Raw genomic sequence first — 15,653 nt, forward strand, 5'->3', positions numbered from 1 at the left:
TTCTTGCATCTAATTTAATGTCAATAAGAAAGTACAGTTGGTCTCACTGCAGGAAACACACTTAACCCCTTTGTTATTTTTCACAGGTTGCTGGATGTGGTTTTACTCCAGCAGGTTTTTTTTGCACAGATCACAATTCCTGTAGCACGAGTCTGATTGCTCTCTGATTCTGACTGCTATGTCTGGGGTTGGGCTAGCGATGGGGTGGTTTTATTTGCCTTCCTGTGGCTTGTGGATTGGTTCGTCTCTGAATCCCCGTGGAGCAATTTTGCTCTGCCCGTGTCTTCTGCAAAGCGCATCGTGTCTTGGGGTTGTGTGGGCAGCTGGGAGTGGGGGATGAGTGGCGGATAGATGATCCTGCCTCGTGGCATGACCAGGTAGGCCTTTTGTGCCTCTCAATGCAGCAAGCCTGTGAATCTGACATTTATTCAGTGCCGGGGATGTGTGATAGAAACCCACACTACAAATTGGTCAGAGCAGCGGAGCTGATAACCATAACTCTTCTGGACAGCTGATGCCAAGAAGAAGGGCTTCAGGCTGAATGGATTTTACAACTCACTTGAAAAGCCTCAGAGATCAATGTCAAGCACAATTGTTTAGACCACAGGTCCTGGTTGAAATGTGGATGCCGGAGAAGAAGAACAATGTGTACAAAAGCCAATGAAGCCTGTTGCAGTGATGCAAAGTACCTTCCAACCAGTTATTAACCTTCCCTTGCTTTTCCCGGGTGTGAGTCTGTGTGCTACTGTGTCCTAATGACGGAGGCACCAAATATCTAAAAGGCCACCTCCTTCCCTACAGATCCTCTAAGTTTGTAAAGATTGGCAGTACTTAAGACCATAAAAAGAGCCTGCTGGATTAGTTAAATCACCCATCTAGTCCCACACCCTGTTTCCACAGTGGCCAACCAAATGCCTGTGGGAAACACTGGCTTTGCCATGGCTACATGCCTACCTGGATGGTCGTTTCCAGGGGGTGATGCCTGGGGAGTGTTGTTCGTCCCTATGGAGCCTTCAACGTGGGGGGTTGCCCAGGGTTGATTTTATCCGCTATGCTGCTCAACGTCTACATGAAACCACTGAGGGGGTCAGCAATATGCTGATGGCACACAGCTTTGCTATTCCTTTACATCCACAGGTGTGGCAGAGGATGTGCTGAACCGATGTCTTGCCTCAGTAATGGACTGGATGAGAGCCAACAAGTTGAAGCTCAATCCAGGTTTCAGGCAGGGGATATTCCTAGTCCTGCCTGGAGATTAAACCAGGGACTCTCGGACTCTCTGCATCTGAGCTACAGATGGTTCCCTAGACCAGATGCATGGCAGGTGGCCCTCTCTTGATGGAGTCGTACCATCTCTGAAGGAGTAGGTATGTAGCTTGGGTGTACTTCTGGGTCCACTGCTGTTGCTTGAGACTCCAGTGGTCGCGGCAACATGGAGAGCCTTCCATCAGCTTTGGCTCGTGGCCCAGTTGCACCCCTATCTAAACAGGGATAACCTAACTTGATAATAATAATAATAATAATAATAATAATAATAATAATAATAATAATAATAATAGCTTTATTATTTATACCCCGCCCATCTGGCTGGGTTTGCCCAGCCACTATGGGTGACTTACAGCACATCTAAAAAATCTTCTGTCATCTTTGCTCTGGTGACCTCTAGGTTAGATTACTGCAACATGCTCTTCTTGTGTTTCCCTCTTGAACTAAAGTGTTAGGGATTTAACCACTGATATGTCTTCTAATGCTCCAGCCTCCAGTTTCAAGCAGCAGGCAGTCTCACCCCATAATAAGTAACTTTACTCCATGGTAGATATCCTAGCTTGAACCAAAACAGCTACCCCTCAGTAAGCATCTTGCCTGCTCATTGCTCTCCTGCTAGTTTTTGCATCCCTATCTACTGAAAATTCACAAGACAACCCTAGGGAAAGCAAGGGACAATGAGAGGAACAGCACCCAAACTGCATTGATTCTGAAATATTCTTGTTCACCACCTGTGAGAATCATTTCCTTTCAGAGCAAATAAGTCGGCATTCTAAGCATTCCCACGGGCCACGAGTGAAAGAGGATTGTGTCAGGCCCCTTTAAGAGATCCTCGGGAGAGATAGCAGCGGGCTGTATTTTTCAAAAAGGAGAAGCGCTTCTCTTATGAAACATTTCTGGGATTGATGCAGCTGGAGGGGTGGAGCCAAACTGCCGCTGTCTTACAATCTTCCTCTTAATTATACTTCGGTTCCAGGGGCAAAAATATACTCGCAATGCCTGCTGATTAGCTCCCAATGAAAACCTGGGGCGCATGCATGATAAGGAAGCCTTGTTTTGTTTTGCAGAGTTTAGTCAAGGACAAACTGGCCTGATGCTCATCGTGCGACTGACAGTCCTCCCAAACCAGGATGCTTTGAACACCGGAATGTTTTGCATCTCACCTCCGCAATGAATGAACTCTAGGGCCTGAGGACCCCAGGTAAAATAGTCTTTCTCCCTCTCTCAGCGCACTCTCTCAATTCATAATAACATAAGGCTTAGCAACTGCATACAGCATTTCAAAGGTTCAGAGTGCACTGCAAACCTTACTACATATGTGACAGCACTGGAAAGAAACCAATGTTTTAGTGTGCCCCCCCCAAAAAAAAAACTTTGGAACTCCCTGCCTATTGACATCAGGCAGGTGCTCTCACTGTAATCTTTTCAGTGCCTTCTCAAAACATTGTTTTTTGATTAGGCAAGCCTATCCAGAAATGTACCAGAAATGTTAGAGGAGCTAAAGTTAGTCTTTCCCGACCTGGTGCCCTCCAAATATTTTGGTCTACAACTCCTGCCAGCCCTACTGGCTTAAAAGAACAGTGAATTCTTAGAAAGGAGAGAGAGAGAGAATGGAATACCAGGAGTGGTCCTCCTGATGTTGTTGCACTACAACTCCCATCTTCCCTCACCATTGCTCACGCACGCTGGGACTGATGGGAGTTGGAGTCCAGCAACATTAGGAGGGTCAAAGGTTTCCCAGCCACACTCTGCACCTGGTGCCCTACAGGTGTTTTGAATGACAATTCCCATCAGCCCCAGCCAGCAAGGGTAGCCCAAAACATCTGGAGCCTGCACCAGTTCTGCACCACAGGGTTGTTGTGAAGATTACGGAGAGAAACAATGAATCTTTAAGAGGGGCCAGGTGATTGTGGCAAATGCTGTTACTTCTGTCACCATAAACCAGCCTTTCAGAGATGAGTCCTGCTTCGAACTTATTGCATCTCCATCCATCCTCCTGGTTTCTCCATTCAGCCCCTTCTGCCTTTGGGGGGATTGGGCCATAGCTCAGTGGTACAGCATTTGCTCTGCATGCGGAAGGTCCTAAATTCAATCCCCAGCATCTCCAGGTAGGTATGGGAATGTTAGCTGCTGAAACTCTGAAGAGCTGATGCCATACAATGTTGACAGTACTAAGCTAGATGGAGCGATTAAGTCTGACTGGGTCTAAAGACAGCTTCCTATGTTCCCCATGCCAGACTGGATCAGGCCAGTGGCCTATCTAGTCCAGCGTTCTGTTCCCACAGTGGGCAACCAGGTTGCCAAGGGGGAGCCCACAATCCAGACCCAGGCACAAGAGAACCCTTTCCTCCGTTGGCTTCCAGCATCTGCTATTCAGAAGCAATACAAGCGATGCTTGTAGCCTTCAATAGCCCTATCCTCCATGATTTTTTCTAATGCTCTTTTAAAAGCATCTAAGTTGCTGGCCATTGCTACATCTTCTGGGATGTATCTTTCCGTATCTTGAGTGTGCACTCAAGAAGTGAAGAAGTGCTTTGTCTGTCCTGGATTGCAATCGCCCACAAGCGCAATCACTGGCACCAGACCCATTTAAAGTCAGGGGCTCTTGTACGGGAAAGCCAGACAGGCTGAGAGTGTTTGTTCCGAAGATTGTCTCTGACAGAACACCAGAGCAACCAGTGTTTCAGCTCAAGGGGCCTCTGGCTAGAAATGGCAGGCTCATTTCGGCACTGCAGCCAGTGCTTTTAAAAGCTTCTGAACGTCAGCAGACAGCCTCAGAGAACTGGGGGGGGGGGAGAGAGCGGGGAGCCATTAAATCCAAGCCACCTTTATTCTGCTTGTTTAAACACTCAGTCAGGGTGATGCAGTATCGAAGACAAATTGGGATGGCGAGAGAGTCTGGGTAAAACTAATGTAAAAGAAACCTGTTTGTGGGGTTTATTTGTGACAGCACAGAACACAACTTGCACACCCTTCTTTGTGTAACAGGAGTGAACAATTCAGAGCTGGGGGTGCTGGAAGCTTCCCGGAGCTCTAAATTAAATGCTGGTTGTGCGTGTATGTGAGCGACTGCATCATTTGAATCCCCTCAATTGCGATGGACACTATCAAGCAGCACTTCACACGCTTCTGACATGGCATTATAAATATGTATTTGCCTTCGGTGTTGCTGTTAGCAGGCTGCTGGCAGGAGTCTTCCCAGGTAAGGGATCAGCCCGCACCCTAGACTTGGCCATCTCAATGAGGGGGTGCAAGATCTGCTGATTCCTGGGGTTGGGGTGCTGTGGTGAAGGCCATAGCTCAGGGGGGAAAGAGCATCTGCTTTGCATGCAGAAAGCCCCGGGTTCAATCCCCAACGGATGCAGGAATAGGTGGGAATGTGCTACATCATAAATCCTGGCAATCTGCTGCCAGTCAGTGTTGACAGTACTGAGCTAGATGGACCAACGATCTGACTGCAGCTTCCTGGGTTTGTAACAGTTCCGCATGGCTTTTCTCCGGATCCAGGTGTAGCGTAGTCACTTGCCCAATGGGACTCCCCCCCGCCCACCCCAAATCTGCCCTGGAGGTTTGGGGAACCCCTATCAGATATTTAGGGGGTTGCGGAGGGGGTGCCTTTGTGCAATTAGAAATCCTTGCACTGGGCGGATGCGTTACTCAGCGCTACTTTGGGCACAGTCCTTTAACTTTTATCTTATTCTTCAAGTTGCCCGTGTCCCTCTCTCCAACTTAAGAGCCTCTGGGACTGGGATGTTCTCTGTTGCATTGCACTGCTCTTTGCTCTATCGAATCCAAGCCCTGGCACAGTGCTTGCTACGAACAAAGCGAAATAAATGGGACACCAGAACCGCAGAGGGCGACACAGATGCTCAGTGCCGCTCCGTAACGGCAAGTTCTGTCGGTTAACAAATGTGGGCGTTTAACAAAAGCCCAGTGTTTTGCTCCTCATAAAAAAGTCTGTGGCCTTCCAGTTTAATTGGAGGTCTTGTTATTTTTCTGCCAAGGGTGATAATGACAAAGGGATTAAAGGAGCCGGCCATGTGCTGAAAACTCCGGGAACAGATGCCCAAATTACTCTGAGTTGAAAACTGGCTGATTATGATCACCAAACACACAGCAGGTCGTCTTGTAGGAGCCCTGACAATGAGGAAGAATCCCCAAAGCGTCCCCTGCCAATTTTTTTTTTTTTAAAGGAAGAATTTTATAGCCTTTGATTTGAAACCTGGAAATCCAGACACTGAAGCGGAACCCCTGATCATCACGGCTTTCATTTTTAAAATGAATACAATTTCTAGACCTCATAGAAAACTGGAGCGACAAGCTTTGAGTAGTTTTGGCTAAAAGCAACGTCGGAACATGTGGCTTTGGATGATGATGATGATTTCTATACTGCACTTCATCACAGGGTGGTTTACAATATAAAGAAACAAAAATGCATAACATGCTAACAAACAAAAGCAACAACCCCCCTGCTACACACAGAGAGTTTAAAAGGCCATAGATTGTTTAAATAGCCAAAGGCCTGGGAGAAGAGGAATGTTTTTGCCTGGTGCCTAAAGATGTGTAATGAAGGTACCAGGCGAGCCTCCCTGGGGAGAGCATCCCACAAAAGGGGAGCTACTGCAGAAAAGCAGGAAATTGTATATAAAGCCAGCAAAGGAACAGCTCTGCTCAGTTTGCATAATTGCAATGCTGGGCTTCGGGTTGCAGATCTCAGAGGATGCCCAGGGGCAAGCAGCACAGAGTCACCAGGGGCAAAATGATGCCCCTATGTATAAAATGTTTTCTTACTGTGTAAGACGACTTGCTGGTTATTTCCAATAGCTTCTGCTTGGCTCTTCGCTCAGAGTCTCGAGCTTCCTGGAGGTCCTGCTTGAGCTGATCGGCCTCCTTTGCCCTGCACACAAGCAAAATACGAAAGAGGAGGTCATGGGCCTAAACGAGGCAGTGGTGGGCCAAATCCAACACCCTACCCTAGCCTTTGCCACCTTGGCAATGTTTCCACAGTTCTCTCCAGATGATCTGGACTCCAATTCCCATCACCCCCAGGCAGCAGAGCCATTTTGGACTACAACTCCCATCAACCCCCAGCCACCATGCTGGGAGCTGAAGTCCAAAATGGCTGTGCTGCCTGGGGATGATGGGAATTGCAGTCCAAATCGTCTGGATGGCACCTGGATGGCAAAGGCTGCCTCTACCCACAATGCTCTCCTTCCCCAAATGGCAGGAAACGGCAGCGCTTCATCCGTCTTGACTGTTGTCCAGGGAAGGAGAAATGAAATGAGTGGGTGAGGGGGTAGGGAGAGAAAAACTGGTTTTTGACTGTTGTCCAGGACAGGTTCTGCTTCCCACCCGCCACCAGCAGAAGCTTCTATCTTCTAAAATGTAGGCTGCAGAACTTTTTGCCCTCCAGATGTTGCTGGACAACAATTCCCACCAGTTCTAACCCCTGGCCATGGTGGCTGAGGCTGATGGGAAATGGAGTCCAACAGCACCCAGAGGGCCAGAGGTTCCCCCAGCCTTGTTCTACACGCTAATCTCATGCCACTAGGGGTGGTTTAGACTACCCATCTAAGGAAAGACAAGCACCACTGAATTACGGCATTGGAGGTTTCAAGAACCACTGCCTACCCCTCATCCTCGACAGGTTCCTCTGAAGCAGTTGAGGGGGTGGGTTGGGGGGAAAGAGGAGAGAGAAAATAAGTAATCATATCTTCTGAACAATACCCGGCGTTGATGTTTTTGGCAAGCGGGGCGGAGGTATAAAGGAAGGAGGAGAAAGTTACCAAGCGGGCAAAGACAGAAGCCCAGACACAGGAGTGGGGGAAAGTAGTAGTTCAGAACAAAATTAAGGCTATTGTTAATTCACCCACTAATGAATGCAATTTATGACAAAAGCCCTTGGCAGCGGCCCTTGTATGCCCAGAGGACCACGGAGATGGAGGCCTGGCGTGCGGTAGGAGCCTCGTGATTGGCCGGGAGAGGATGGGGATATCTGGAGCGAGATATTGGGACAAGGGAGGGGGAGAGTAATGAATTTGGTGTTTTAATATCTAGAGGCGAAAAACTTAATTAATGGCATCTGAGTGCTTTGGAGACGGCAGCGTGGTGGTTCTTGAGCAGCTGAAGACCCAGTGGGGGCCCAGGCCCGAGGGCTTGGCAGGATGGCGCATGCTCAGCTGAAGTGCGTGCATGGCGAGGAGGGAAGTTAGGGATTGCAGTGGGGCCAGGGTGCATGTGAAAAGGATGGGATCACAACCCAGGGAAATCAAGGAGTTCACCTGTACTGAACTGGTTTATCAGAGGCATCTCGTTGAACTTTGTCTAGTGCTTCAGATCATTCCATGCTCATTGGCCATGCCCACACCTGAAGGACCAGGTGCATAGCCTGGGAGTCATTTTGGACTCACAGCAGCCCATAGAGGTGCAGGTTAATTTCAGGGTGGCTGCTCCATCTGGTACGCCAGCTGAGAACTTACCTGTCCTGCCAGGGTGGTGCATGCTCTGGTTATCTCCCACTTGAACTACGGCAACGCGCTCTACAAGGGGCTACCTTTGAAGGTGACCTGGAAACTACAACTAATCCAGAACGCGGCAGCTAGACAGGTGGCTGGAGCGGCCGCTAGGAAGGTATAACACCGGTCCTGAAAGACCTACATTGGCTCCCAGTACATTTCATGGTGCTGACCTGTAAAGCCCTAAATGCCCCTGTATACCTGAAGGAGTGTCTCCACCCTCATCATTCAGCCCCGACACCGAGATCCAAATCCAAAGATCTTCCGGCTGTTCCCTCACTGCGAGAAATGAGGTTATTGGAAACCAGGCAGAGGGCCTTCTTGGTAGTGGCTCCCTCCCTGTGGAACACCCACCCATCAGATGTCAAGGAAATAAACAACTATCTGACTTTTAGAAGACATATGATGGCAGCCCTTTTTAGGGAAGTTTTTAGTGTTTGGTGCTTTACTGTGTTTTTAATATTCTGTTGGGAGCCACCCAGAGTGGCTGGAGAAACCCAGTCAGATGGGTGGGGTACAAATAATAAAATTGGTAGTAGTAGTAGACTTTAACTTTGTGCTACACGGGGCACAACCAAATGGCAAGAAAAACAAGGCATGAAATGCTGCAAAGCCCCCAAGCCAGTGGGTGTGCTTCCCTCCCCGCCTGACCTTCGCTCCGACTCTTCCGCCATCTTCAGTGCCAGCATCTCTGCCTCCAGCACCTTCTGCTCCATCAGCCGTTTCTCTTCCTCAGTCCGGATGGCCGTGGCTTTGATCCGCTGCATTTCTTGCTCTGCCTCAGCGGCTTTCTGAGCCAGGAGCTTCGCTTCCTCTTCCGTGATCTGAGCTTTCTCGGCCAGCAAGTCGGCCGTTTCTTCGGATCTCATCTGAGCAAGAAGGGTGGAGAATTACACACGAGGGGCTCTGACATAGCAGCTAGAAGCCATGACGGCTATGCTCTGCCTCCACAGCTGGAGGCAGCAATGTTTCTGAATACCAGTTGCTGGAAACTGCAAGGGGGCGAGAAGGCTCTTGACTTCCAAATCCTGCTAGCAGGTTTCTCACTGGGACATCTGGTTGGCCACTGTAAGAACAGGATGCTGGACTAAGATGAGCCACTGGTTTGATCCAACAGCCTCATCTGATGTTCTTATGGTCTGTGGTCAAAAGTCTTCCTAACAGATGGGCAATGAAAACGACCTATGTCACCCCTCATAGCTGCAAAGAGGCTCATATTGGAAGGATAAATGCCCACTTTGTACTACTCGGGGGCCTGAAGAACTCACTGCCCTTTCTGCAATTGGAGCTGGAGCTTATCACCGTAAATCTCATTTGGATACCTAAGAACATAAGGAGAGCCTGCTGGATCAGGCCAATGGCCCATCGAGTCCAGCATCCTGTTATCAGTGGCCAACCAGATGCCTATGAGAAGCCCACAAGCAGGATCTTAGCACACTCCCCTCCTGCAGTTTCCAGCAACTGGTATTCAGAAGCATTACTGCTTCCAACAGTAAATGGAGAACATAGTCATCCTGGCTAGCAGACGGCAATAGCTGTCAATTTGTCCAGTCCTCTTTTAAAGCCATCTAAGCTTGATGACCTTCACAGCCTCCTGAGGCAGCGAGTTCCACAGTTTAACTAGGGGTGAAAAAATTCTTTCTTTTCCCCTGTTTGCATTTATGGGCTGCCTATATTAATTTGTAAGTTTTAAGTCAGGATCAACGGGAAATGTCAACTGGCAAAGTTTATTTCTTTATTTTCTGTTATTTGGGTTTGTTTGTTTTTTAAAAAATAATCTTCCCACAACAGACTCTGGACTTCCTTTCAGGTGCTAAACTGGGGTCTGTACCACCCTGCATTGGGATTCCCTGGACTGAATGTCGCTCCATGAAGAAAATAAAGGAAATCCAGGCATACAGAAAACTAGCAGCTCAAGAAGAAATCTGGCTATGACATTTCTCCCTGAGATGCTAACCTCCTACATGCAGTTCGCCTCCCTGAAACACTCTCCATGCAAAAGACACACATCCAGTGGTCTTTTCCACCTGTAAAACAACTGCACCAGAATACAGAAAGTCTTTTATTTTCCTCTTCCTTGCTTTTCATTTTACATCTATTGCAAGCCATTCTGGCAGGATCAGTCACCCTTCCTCTTAGCAGGATGCTGAATGGAATTTTAATTGACTAATAATTGTTCTTTTCAAAGAAAAGAAAAGAAGGAAAACCAGCTCATATGGGCTGGTGACCACAGGAGCAATTTAAACTTATCCTGCTGCGGGTGGCACAATTGCCTTTGCCAGCTTAGTGCCTTCAACATGGGGCTGATGAGAGTTGTAGTCCAACGAGAGTGGTGAAGGCTCCCTACTGCACCATCAGAGTCCCCAACACTGTGGTGACCAGCTGCCCAGTCCTTTGCTTCTGAAACCTGGATGATGCAAAGCATGCAAAGCACATGCTCTACCCCTGAGCTTCTGCCCCTCGCCTAAAAATAAACGAAGATTCTAGTCCTTATGCTTCTAAAAAAAAGAAGAATTAAACAGGAAGTTGTCTTATACTGAACCAGACTACCATCTACACTGATTGGCAGAGGCTTTCCAGGGTTTCACTTATAGGAGACAGGTATTGAACCTGCAACCTCCTGCATGCAAAACAGGTGTTCGATCACCAAGCCACCACCTGTTCCCAAACGAGTAAGCTTGATGTTGCAGAGTCTGAATACAGGTGAATGGAGCACCTACTCTGACTGGTAAGGACAAGTCTTGCTGAAGAGAGGGGTCTTGCTTCTACCATGCATGTCTTGTTAACGGGACCATGCCATTGCAGTGGGCAGCTAGTCATCCCTGCAGAGAGACTTACCAAGGCTTCGTTAGCCATCGTCGCCTCATCTTTCAACTGCAGCAGCCTCCTCTCCAACTCGTCCCTCGTCCGCTCTGCCTCTTCTCGCATCTGCTTCTCTCGAGCTAAACGCTGGCGTTCCATCTTGGGGGGTGGGGAGAGGCAGGGTGGGGAAGCGAGGACGGCAGAAAATAGTACATAAGCAACCAAGGCATGCAGATCGTAGGCATTCTGCACTGAACAGAAATCCAATTTATCAGGGCCGTGCGGCAGAATTCAGACATCTGCTCGCCACAATCAATTCCACTTCCGCATTCCAGGTTTACAAAGCAATTTAGATGCTTTGTTAAAGAGCAAGGAGATTTTGAGGCACAGGGTTTGCTGGCAGGCTGCTGGTAGAGGCCGGCGTGGAGGTTCTCGGTGGACTCCCTGCTCTCTGCACCCTCATATTTAGGAGCCCTCCCTCAGCAATTATTTTTTCCCCTTCTTGCTCTTCAGTATCCTCTCAAAATTTTGAACCATTTCCCCGCTCTAGGTAAACAACACATTTAACCTCTGTTGGCCATATCTGAGCAGTGTGCAGGAAGGTTAAGAGAGACAAAATCAGTTAAAAACTAGCCGTAGAAGTCAGAAAAACGGCTAGAGATGCCTGCAGAAATGTAAAAAGTTATGCACTAGGTGCTGGAAATTCAACGGTGACTGGGCCTGCCTGAGGGGATGCAACAAAATTGAGCCCACAATGCTCTAGTGGATTTGAGCCATGAATCCAAGTAACAATGACCTCAGTGATCACACAGTGATGTAAGGAGCCAGGCAGTTCTCAAGGTACCCTTGGCCAAAGTTGCTAAGGGCCTTGCAAATGCATACAAGACCCTGGAATCTGAACCGGTAGTATATAGGTAGACTGTGCAACCTTTAAAACACTGGTGCTCTGTGCAGGAGTTAGTCTGTCCTCGCCAGCAGTCCAGCTGCAGCATTCTGCACCAAGAGGAGCGTCCAAACCCGTCCCAAGGGGAGCACCCAAATTTTTTTTTTTAAAGCCTTTATTGGGCTGGGTGACACTCCCTGAGACAAAACACGTTTCCCTCCTCCTAGAACTCGGGATGCATCCCCCATTTTCCTTTGGACACATTCCGTTTTTTACAGCTCAAGTTGACCTGGGTGCAAGGCAGCCAACCCAGAGAGACTATTATCGCTGCCCATGGAACTAAGCCAAGAGCCGTAACATCACTGACACAGGCAAATCCAAGACAAGTACTTTTAACCTAACCTTCCCGTAAGCTGAGCGTCCCCTGGCACACGGAGGCACTTGGCCGCGGCCGCCTAACCGCTTCCCCAGAAGTGGCAATCTATATTCCGAGCAGCACCGCGCAGATTAGCTGTGTGGGTTTCAGCAAGTAGAAAAGGTCTACAAGCAGAAAACCATGATTCATACAATCCAATTTGCTGATATGTGCTCATTGGCTCCATGCTGTGGCCTGAGATGCGGCGCGTCTGCTGGCTGGGCTGACCCGCAGCGGATAAAAGGAGGCCAGGCTCGGAATTAGCATGCAGGCGGCATGCGGCGGAAGAGCAGCTCGCATTCCATCACCATCTAATTAGGACACGGCTCCCCCTCCCTCCCACAACCACAGCCAACCTCCCCAAGACACAGCAAACATACGAGCGCCACGACCGAGAAATAGGTTTACAGAGCGGCAGGGGAGAGGATGGACAGCATTTAAAGATCGTATGCCCACAGAGTGGACACCGTTTTTCTGGCCCAGTAGTTCGGGCACTGGCAGCTGTAAGCATGCGCTGCTGCAATGCACTCTATGTGGGGCTTCCCCAGCGATTGACCTGGAAACTGCAGTCAGCGCAAGATGCTGCAGCGTGGTTGCTGGCAGGAGGGAGACCGCGTCAGCGCAGAACACCTCTGCTCAGAGATCCGCACAGGTTGCCCATTTCTTACAGGGCCAAGTTCAAGGTGCTACCGTTGGTATACAAAGCCCTTGAAGGCTTGGGACCGGTTTACTCCTGGGATTGCCTCGCCCCAGTGGGATCCCAAAGTGGGCAGGACTAGCTGGAGCCGCTCTGAGATGCAAGAGGGTGGGCAGGGGGCTTGCTGGAGGTGTAACTGACTATCAGACTTTGAAAAGCTGGCAACATTGGATCACGCTCATCAACATTGTTGAATTAAGCTAATTAGTTTGAGTTGAGTTTTGAATAAATGTGCAACTAACCATTTGCATTTGGAATATCAAGCCCAGTATACCTGAAGGAGCATCTCCACCCCCATTGTTCAGCCCAGACACTGAAGTCCAGCTCTGAGGGCCTTCTGGAGGTTCCCTCACTGCGAGAAGTGAGGTTACAGGGAACCAGGCAGAGGGCCTTCTCGGTAGTGGTGCCTGCCCTGTGAAATGCCCTCCCGTCAGATGTCAAGGAAATAAACAACTATCTGACTTTTAGAAGACATCTGATGCCAGTCCTGTTTAGGGAAGTTTTTAATGTTCGATGTACTGGATTATCATGTTTTTAATATTCTGTTGGGAGCCACCCAGAGTGGCTGGGGAAAGCCAGCCAGATGGGCAGGGTATAAATATGTTGTTGTTGTTTGAAATTAACAATTAGTGTTTATTCCTGTGCTGCAGGAGGCTGAACTAGATCACCCTTCCATCTCTACAATGCTATGATTCTATGGAATTTTACTGTGTTATTATCTTCCTTAAAGGTAAAGGTACCCCTGCCCGTACGGGCCAGTCTTGACAGACTCTGGGGTTTGTGCGCCCATCTCACTCAAGAGGCCGGGGGCCAGCGCTGTCCGGAGACACTTCCGGGTCACGTGGCCAGTGTGACAAAGCTGCATCTGGCGAGCCAGCGCAGCACACGGAACGCCGTTTACCTTCCCGCTGGTAAGCGGTCCCTATTTATCTACTTGCACCCGGGGGTGCTTTCGAACTGCTAGGTTGGCAGGCGCTGGGACCGAGCAGCGGGAGCGCACCCCGCCGCGGGGATTCGAACCGCCGACCTTTCGATCGGCAAGCCCTAGGCGCTGAGGCTTTTACCCACAGCGCCACCCGCGTCCCCATTATCTTCCTTAGTGGGTTGTGAAAACCACTATTCTGAATAATGCATTTTATAAGGTAGAGTAAAGGGCAGTGGGGTGACTTTATGGTACCAAGAGGGCGGTGACCCCAAAATGTTGGAGAACCATTGTCTCACCCCATATATGGCAACCCAAACACACTGATCTGTGGAACAGGCAGCGTTACAGGTTCCACATAACACCCGTTCCGCATTTGTAGTAACACAATCTTAGTGCGGCGGCATCTACACTTTGGAACTCCCTGCCTGTTGACATCAGGCAGGCACCTTTGCTGTCCTCTTTGAGAGAATGCATAAGCCAGTTGCTGCTATCTCTATGCACAAGAGGCTGCTCAATCTGTTACACAATGGGCTTCCACTAGCACAGCTGCAGCACTGGATCCCTCTGTTATGCAACTTTAAAACTGCCCTGCCCCGAGTTTCCAGAAATCTGCAAAATTTGCCTGGGATTGTCAGCTCTCGCCCGCGGGTGCTGAACGTTCGCAGCAATGCCGACGTTGCAGCAGTTTCCTCTGAAGAGATCCCAAGTGAACAATTCAAATACAGTGGTACCTCGGGTTAAGTACTTAATTCGTTCCGGAGGTCCGTACTTAACCTGAAACTGTTCTTAACCTGAGGCACCACTTTAGCTAATGGGGCCTGCTGCTGACGCGGCAGTGCTGGAGCACGATTTCTGTTCTCATCCTGAAGCAAAGTTCTTAACCTGAAGCACTATTTCTGGGTTAGCGGAGGCTGTAACCTGAAGCGTATGTAACCTGAGGTACCACTGTAGTTGTTAAGAAAGGAAGAGGACCCTCCCTTTCTCTGACCTGTTTCCTGGCCTTCTCCTCCCGGGCCTGGGCTTTCATCTGCTGGACTTCCAGGGAGTCTGCTTTCCTCCTCCTCATGAACAGGTCGTGGTTTCCAATGCACAGCTGCAGGATCTGGTCCAGCCAATAAGAAAAGGAGAAGAGGATGGCAAGTTTGTGTTCACGCCACCAAGCAATTGAAAGCAAAACACTTTTGTCCTCTACCCCACCTTGTTGCACAGAACTGCATGCCAACCCCCACCATGTTGAGACATGCCACAGCCGTCAATAATGCCAAGGGAGAACTGTTTATGGTGGCTTCCGTGTAGCAACTGTAATGTCTAGATCAGAGTCACGTGACCATCATAGGAAGCTGCCTTATACCAAATCGGACCATTGGGACATCTAGCACAGCTTTATTTACATCAGGAGTGGTGATGCTGTGGTCCTTTAGATGTTGTTGGATCACAACTCCTGTCATTCCTGACTATTGCCTATGTTGGCTGAGGCTGATGGGAGTCCACAGTCCAATAATATCTGAAAGACCACAGCTTCCCCCATTCCATAGTCTACACTGGCTGGCTGTCTTTCCTGACCCTACCTAGAGATGCTAAGGATCGAACCTGAGACTCTGCCAATGAAAAGAAACTCTTCCCAATGAAAAGAAAAGGAAGATTCTAATCATGATTCTAAATAAATGGTAAACAGTAACCTGGTAACCTGCCTTGTGCCATTAGACTGCTGGTGCGTTTAGCTCAGTGTTTTGGCCAGCTTGTGAAACACAAAAGGGACTACAATCCTAAAAGCAAACAAACATTTAAAACAATATACAACAATGGATTTAAAGTTTAAAATGTAGTAGGCGTATAAACACATAAAAACTTTAAGATAAACTTCTGTAGAGAAATGACCCAGAGTCACCCGTGGATCCGAGTTTGGGAATTTTCTTAACAAACTAGTTTGAATCAGGGGATGGTCTGCGCCTACGGATCTGTGTGCAGAATCTGGCGACCATCCGGGTCGTCTTGTGATCTTTGCCTAACAGGAGAATATCAAATTTTTGCTTTTCTGGGAGGTCAGCAAACCTCACCAGCAGGGGGTCAATGGTATCTCTATGTGCCTCATCGTAAAAGGGACATCTAAAAAATATGTGTTCAGAGCTTCCTATATCCCCCCAATGGGC

General features: G+C 48.8%; 1 protein-coding gene across 4 annotated transcripts in view; it reads right to left on the reverse strand.

Moving 5' to 3' along the window:
* Window positions 1-15,653, reverse strand: part of NF2 (NF2, moesin-ezrin-radixin like (MERLIN) tumor suppressor) — a 94,564-nt gene that overhangs the window by 31,714 nt on the left and 47,197 nt on the right. For all 4 annotated transcript variants that reach the window (XM_082203224.1, XM_082203225.1, XM_082203227.1 and 1 more), the window contains 4 exons: window positions 14,492-14,605; window positions 10,620-10,742; window positions 8,433-8,650; window positions 6,058-6,163 (listed from right to left, as the gene is read on the reverse strand). In XM_082203224.1, the coding sequence (XP_082059350.1) occupies window positions 6,058-6,163; window positions 8,433-8,650; window positions 10,620-10,742; window positions 14,492-14,605 (561 nt within the window). The remainder of the gene's footprint in view (window positions 1-6,057; window positions 6,164-8,432; window positions 8,651-10,619; window positions 10,743-14,491; window positions 14,606-15,653) is intronic.

Source organism: Podarcis vaucheri (assembly GCF_965113315.1).
Source record: "Podarcis vaucheri genome assembly, chromosome: 16".
Lineage (NCBI taxonomy): Eukaryota > Metazoa > Chordata > Lepidosauria > Squamata > Lacertidae > Podarcis > Podarcis vaucheri.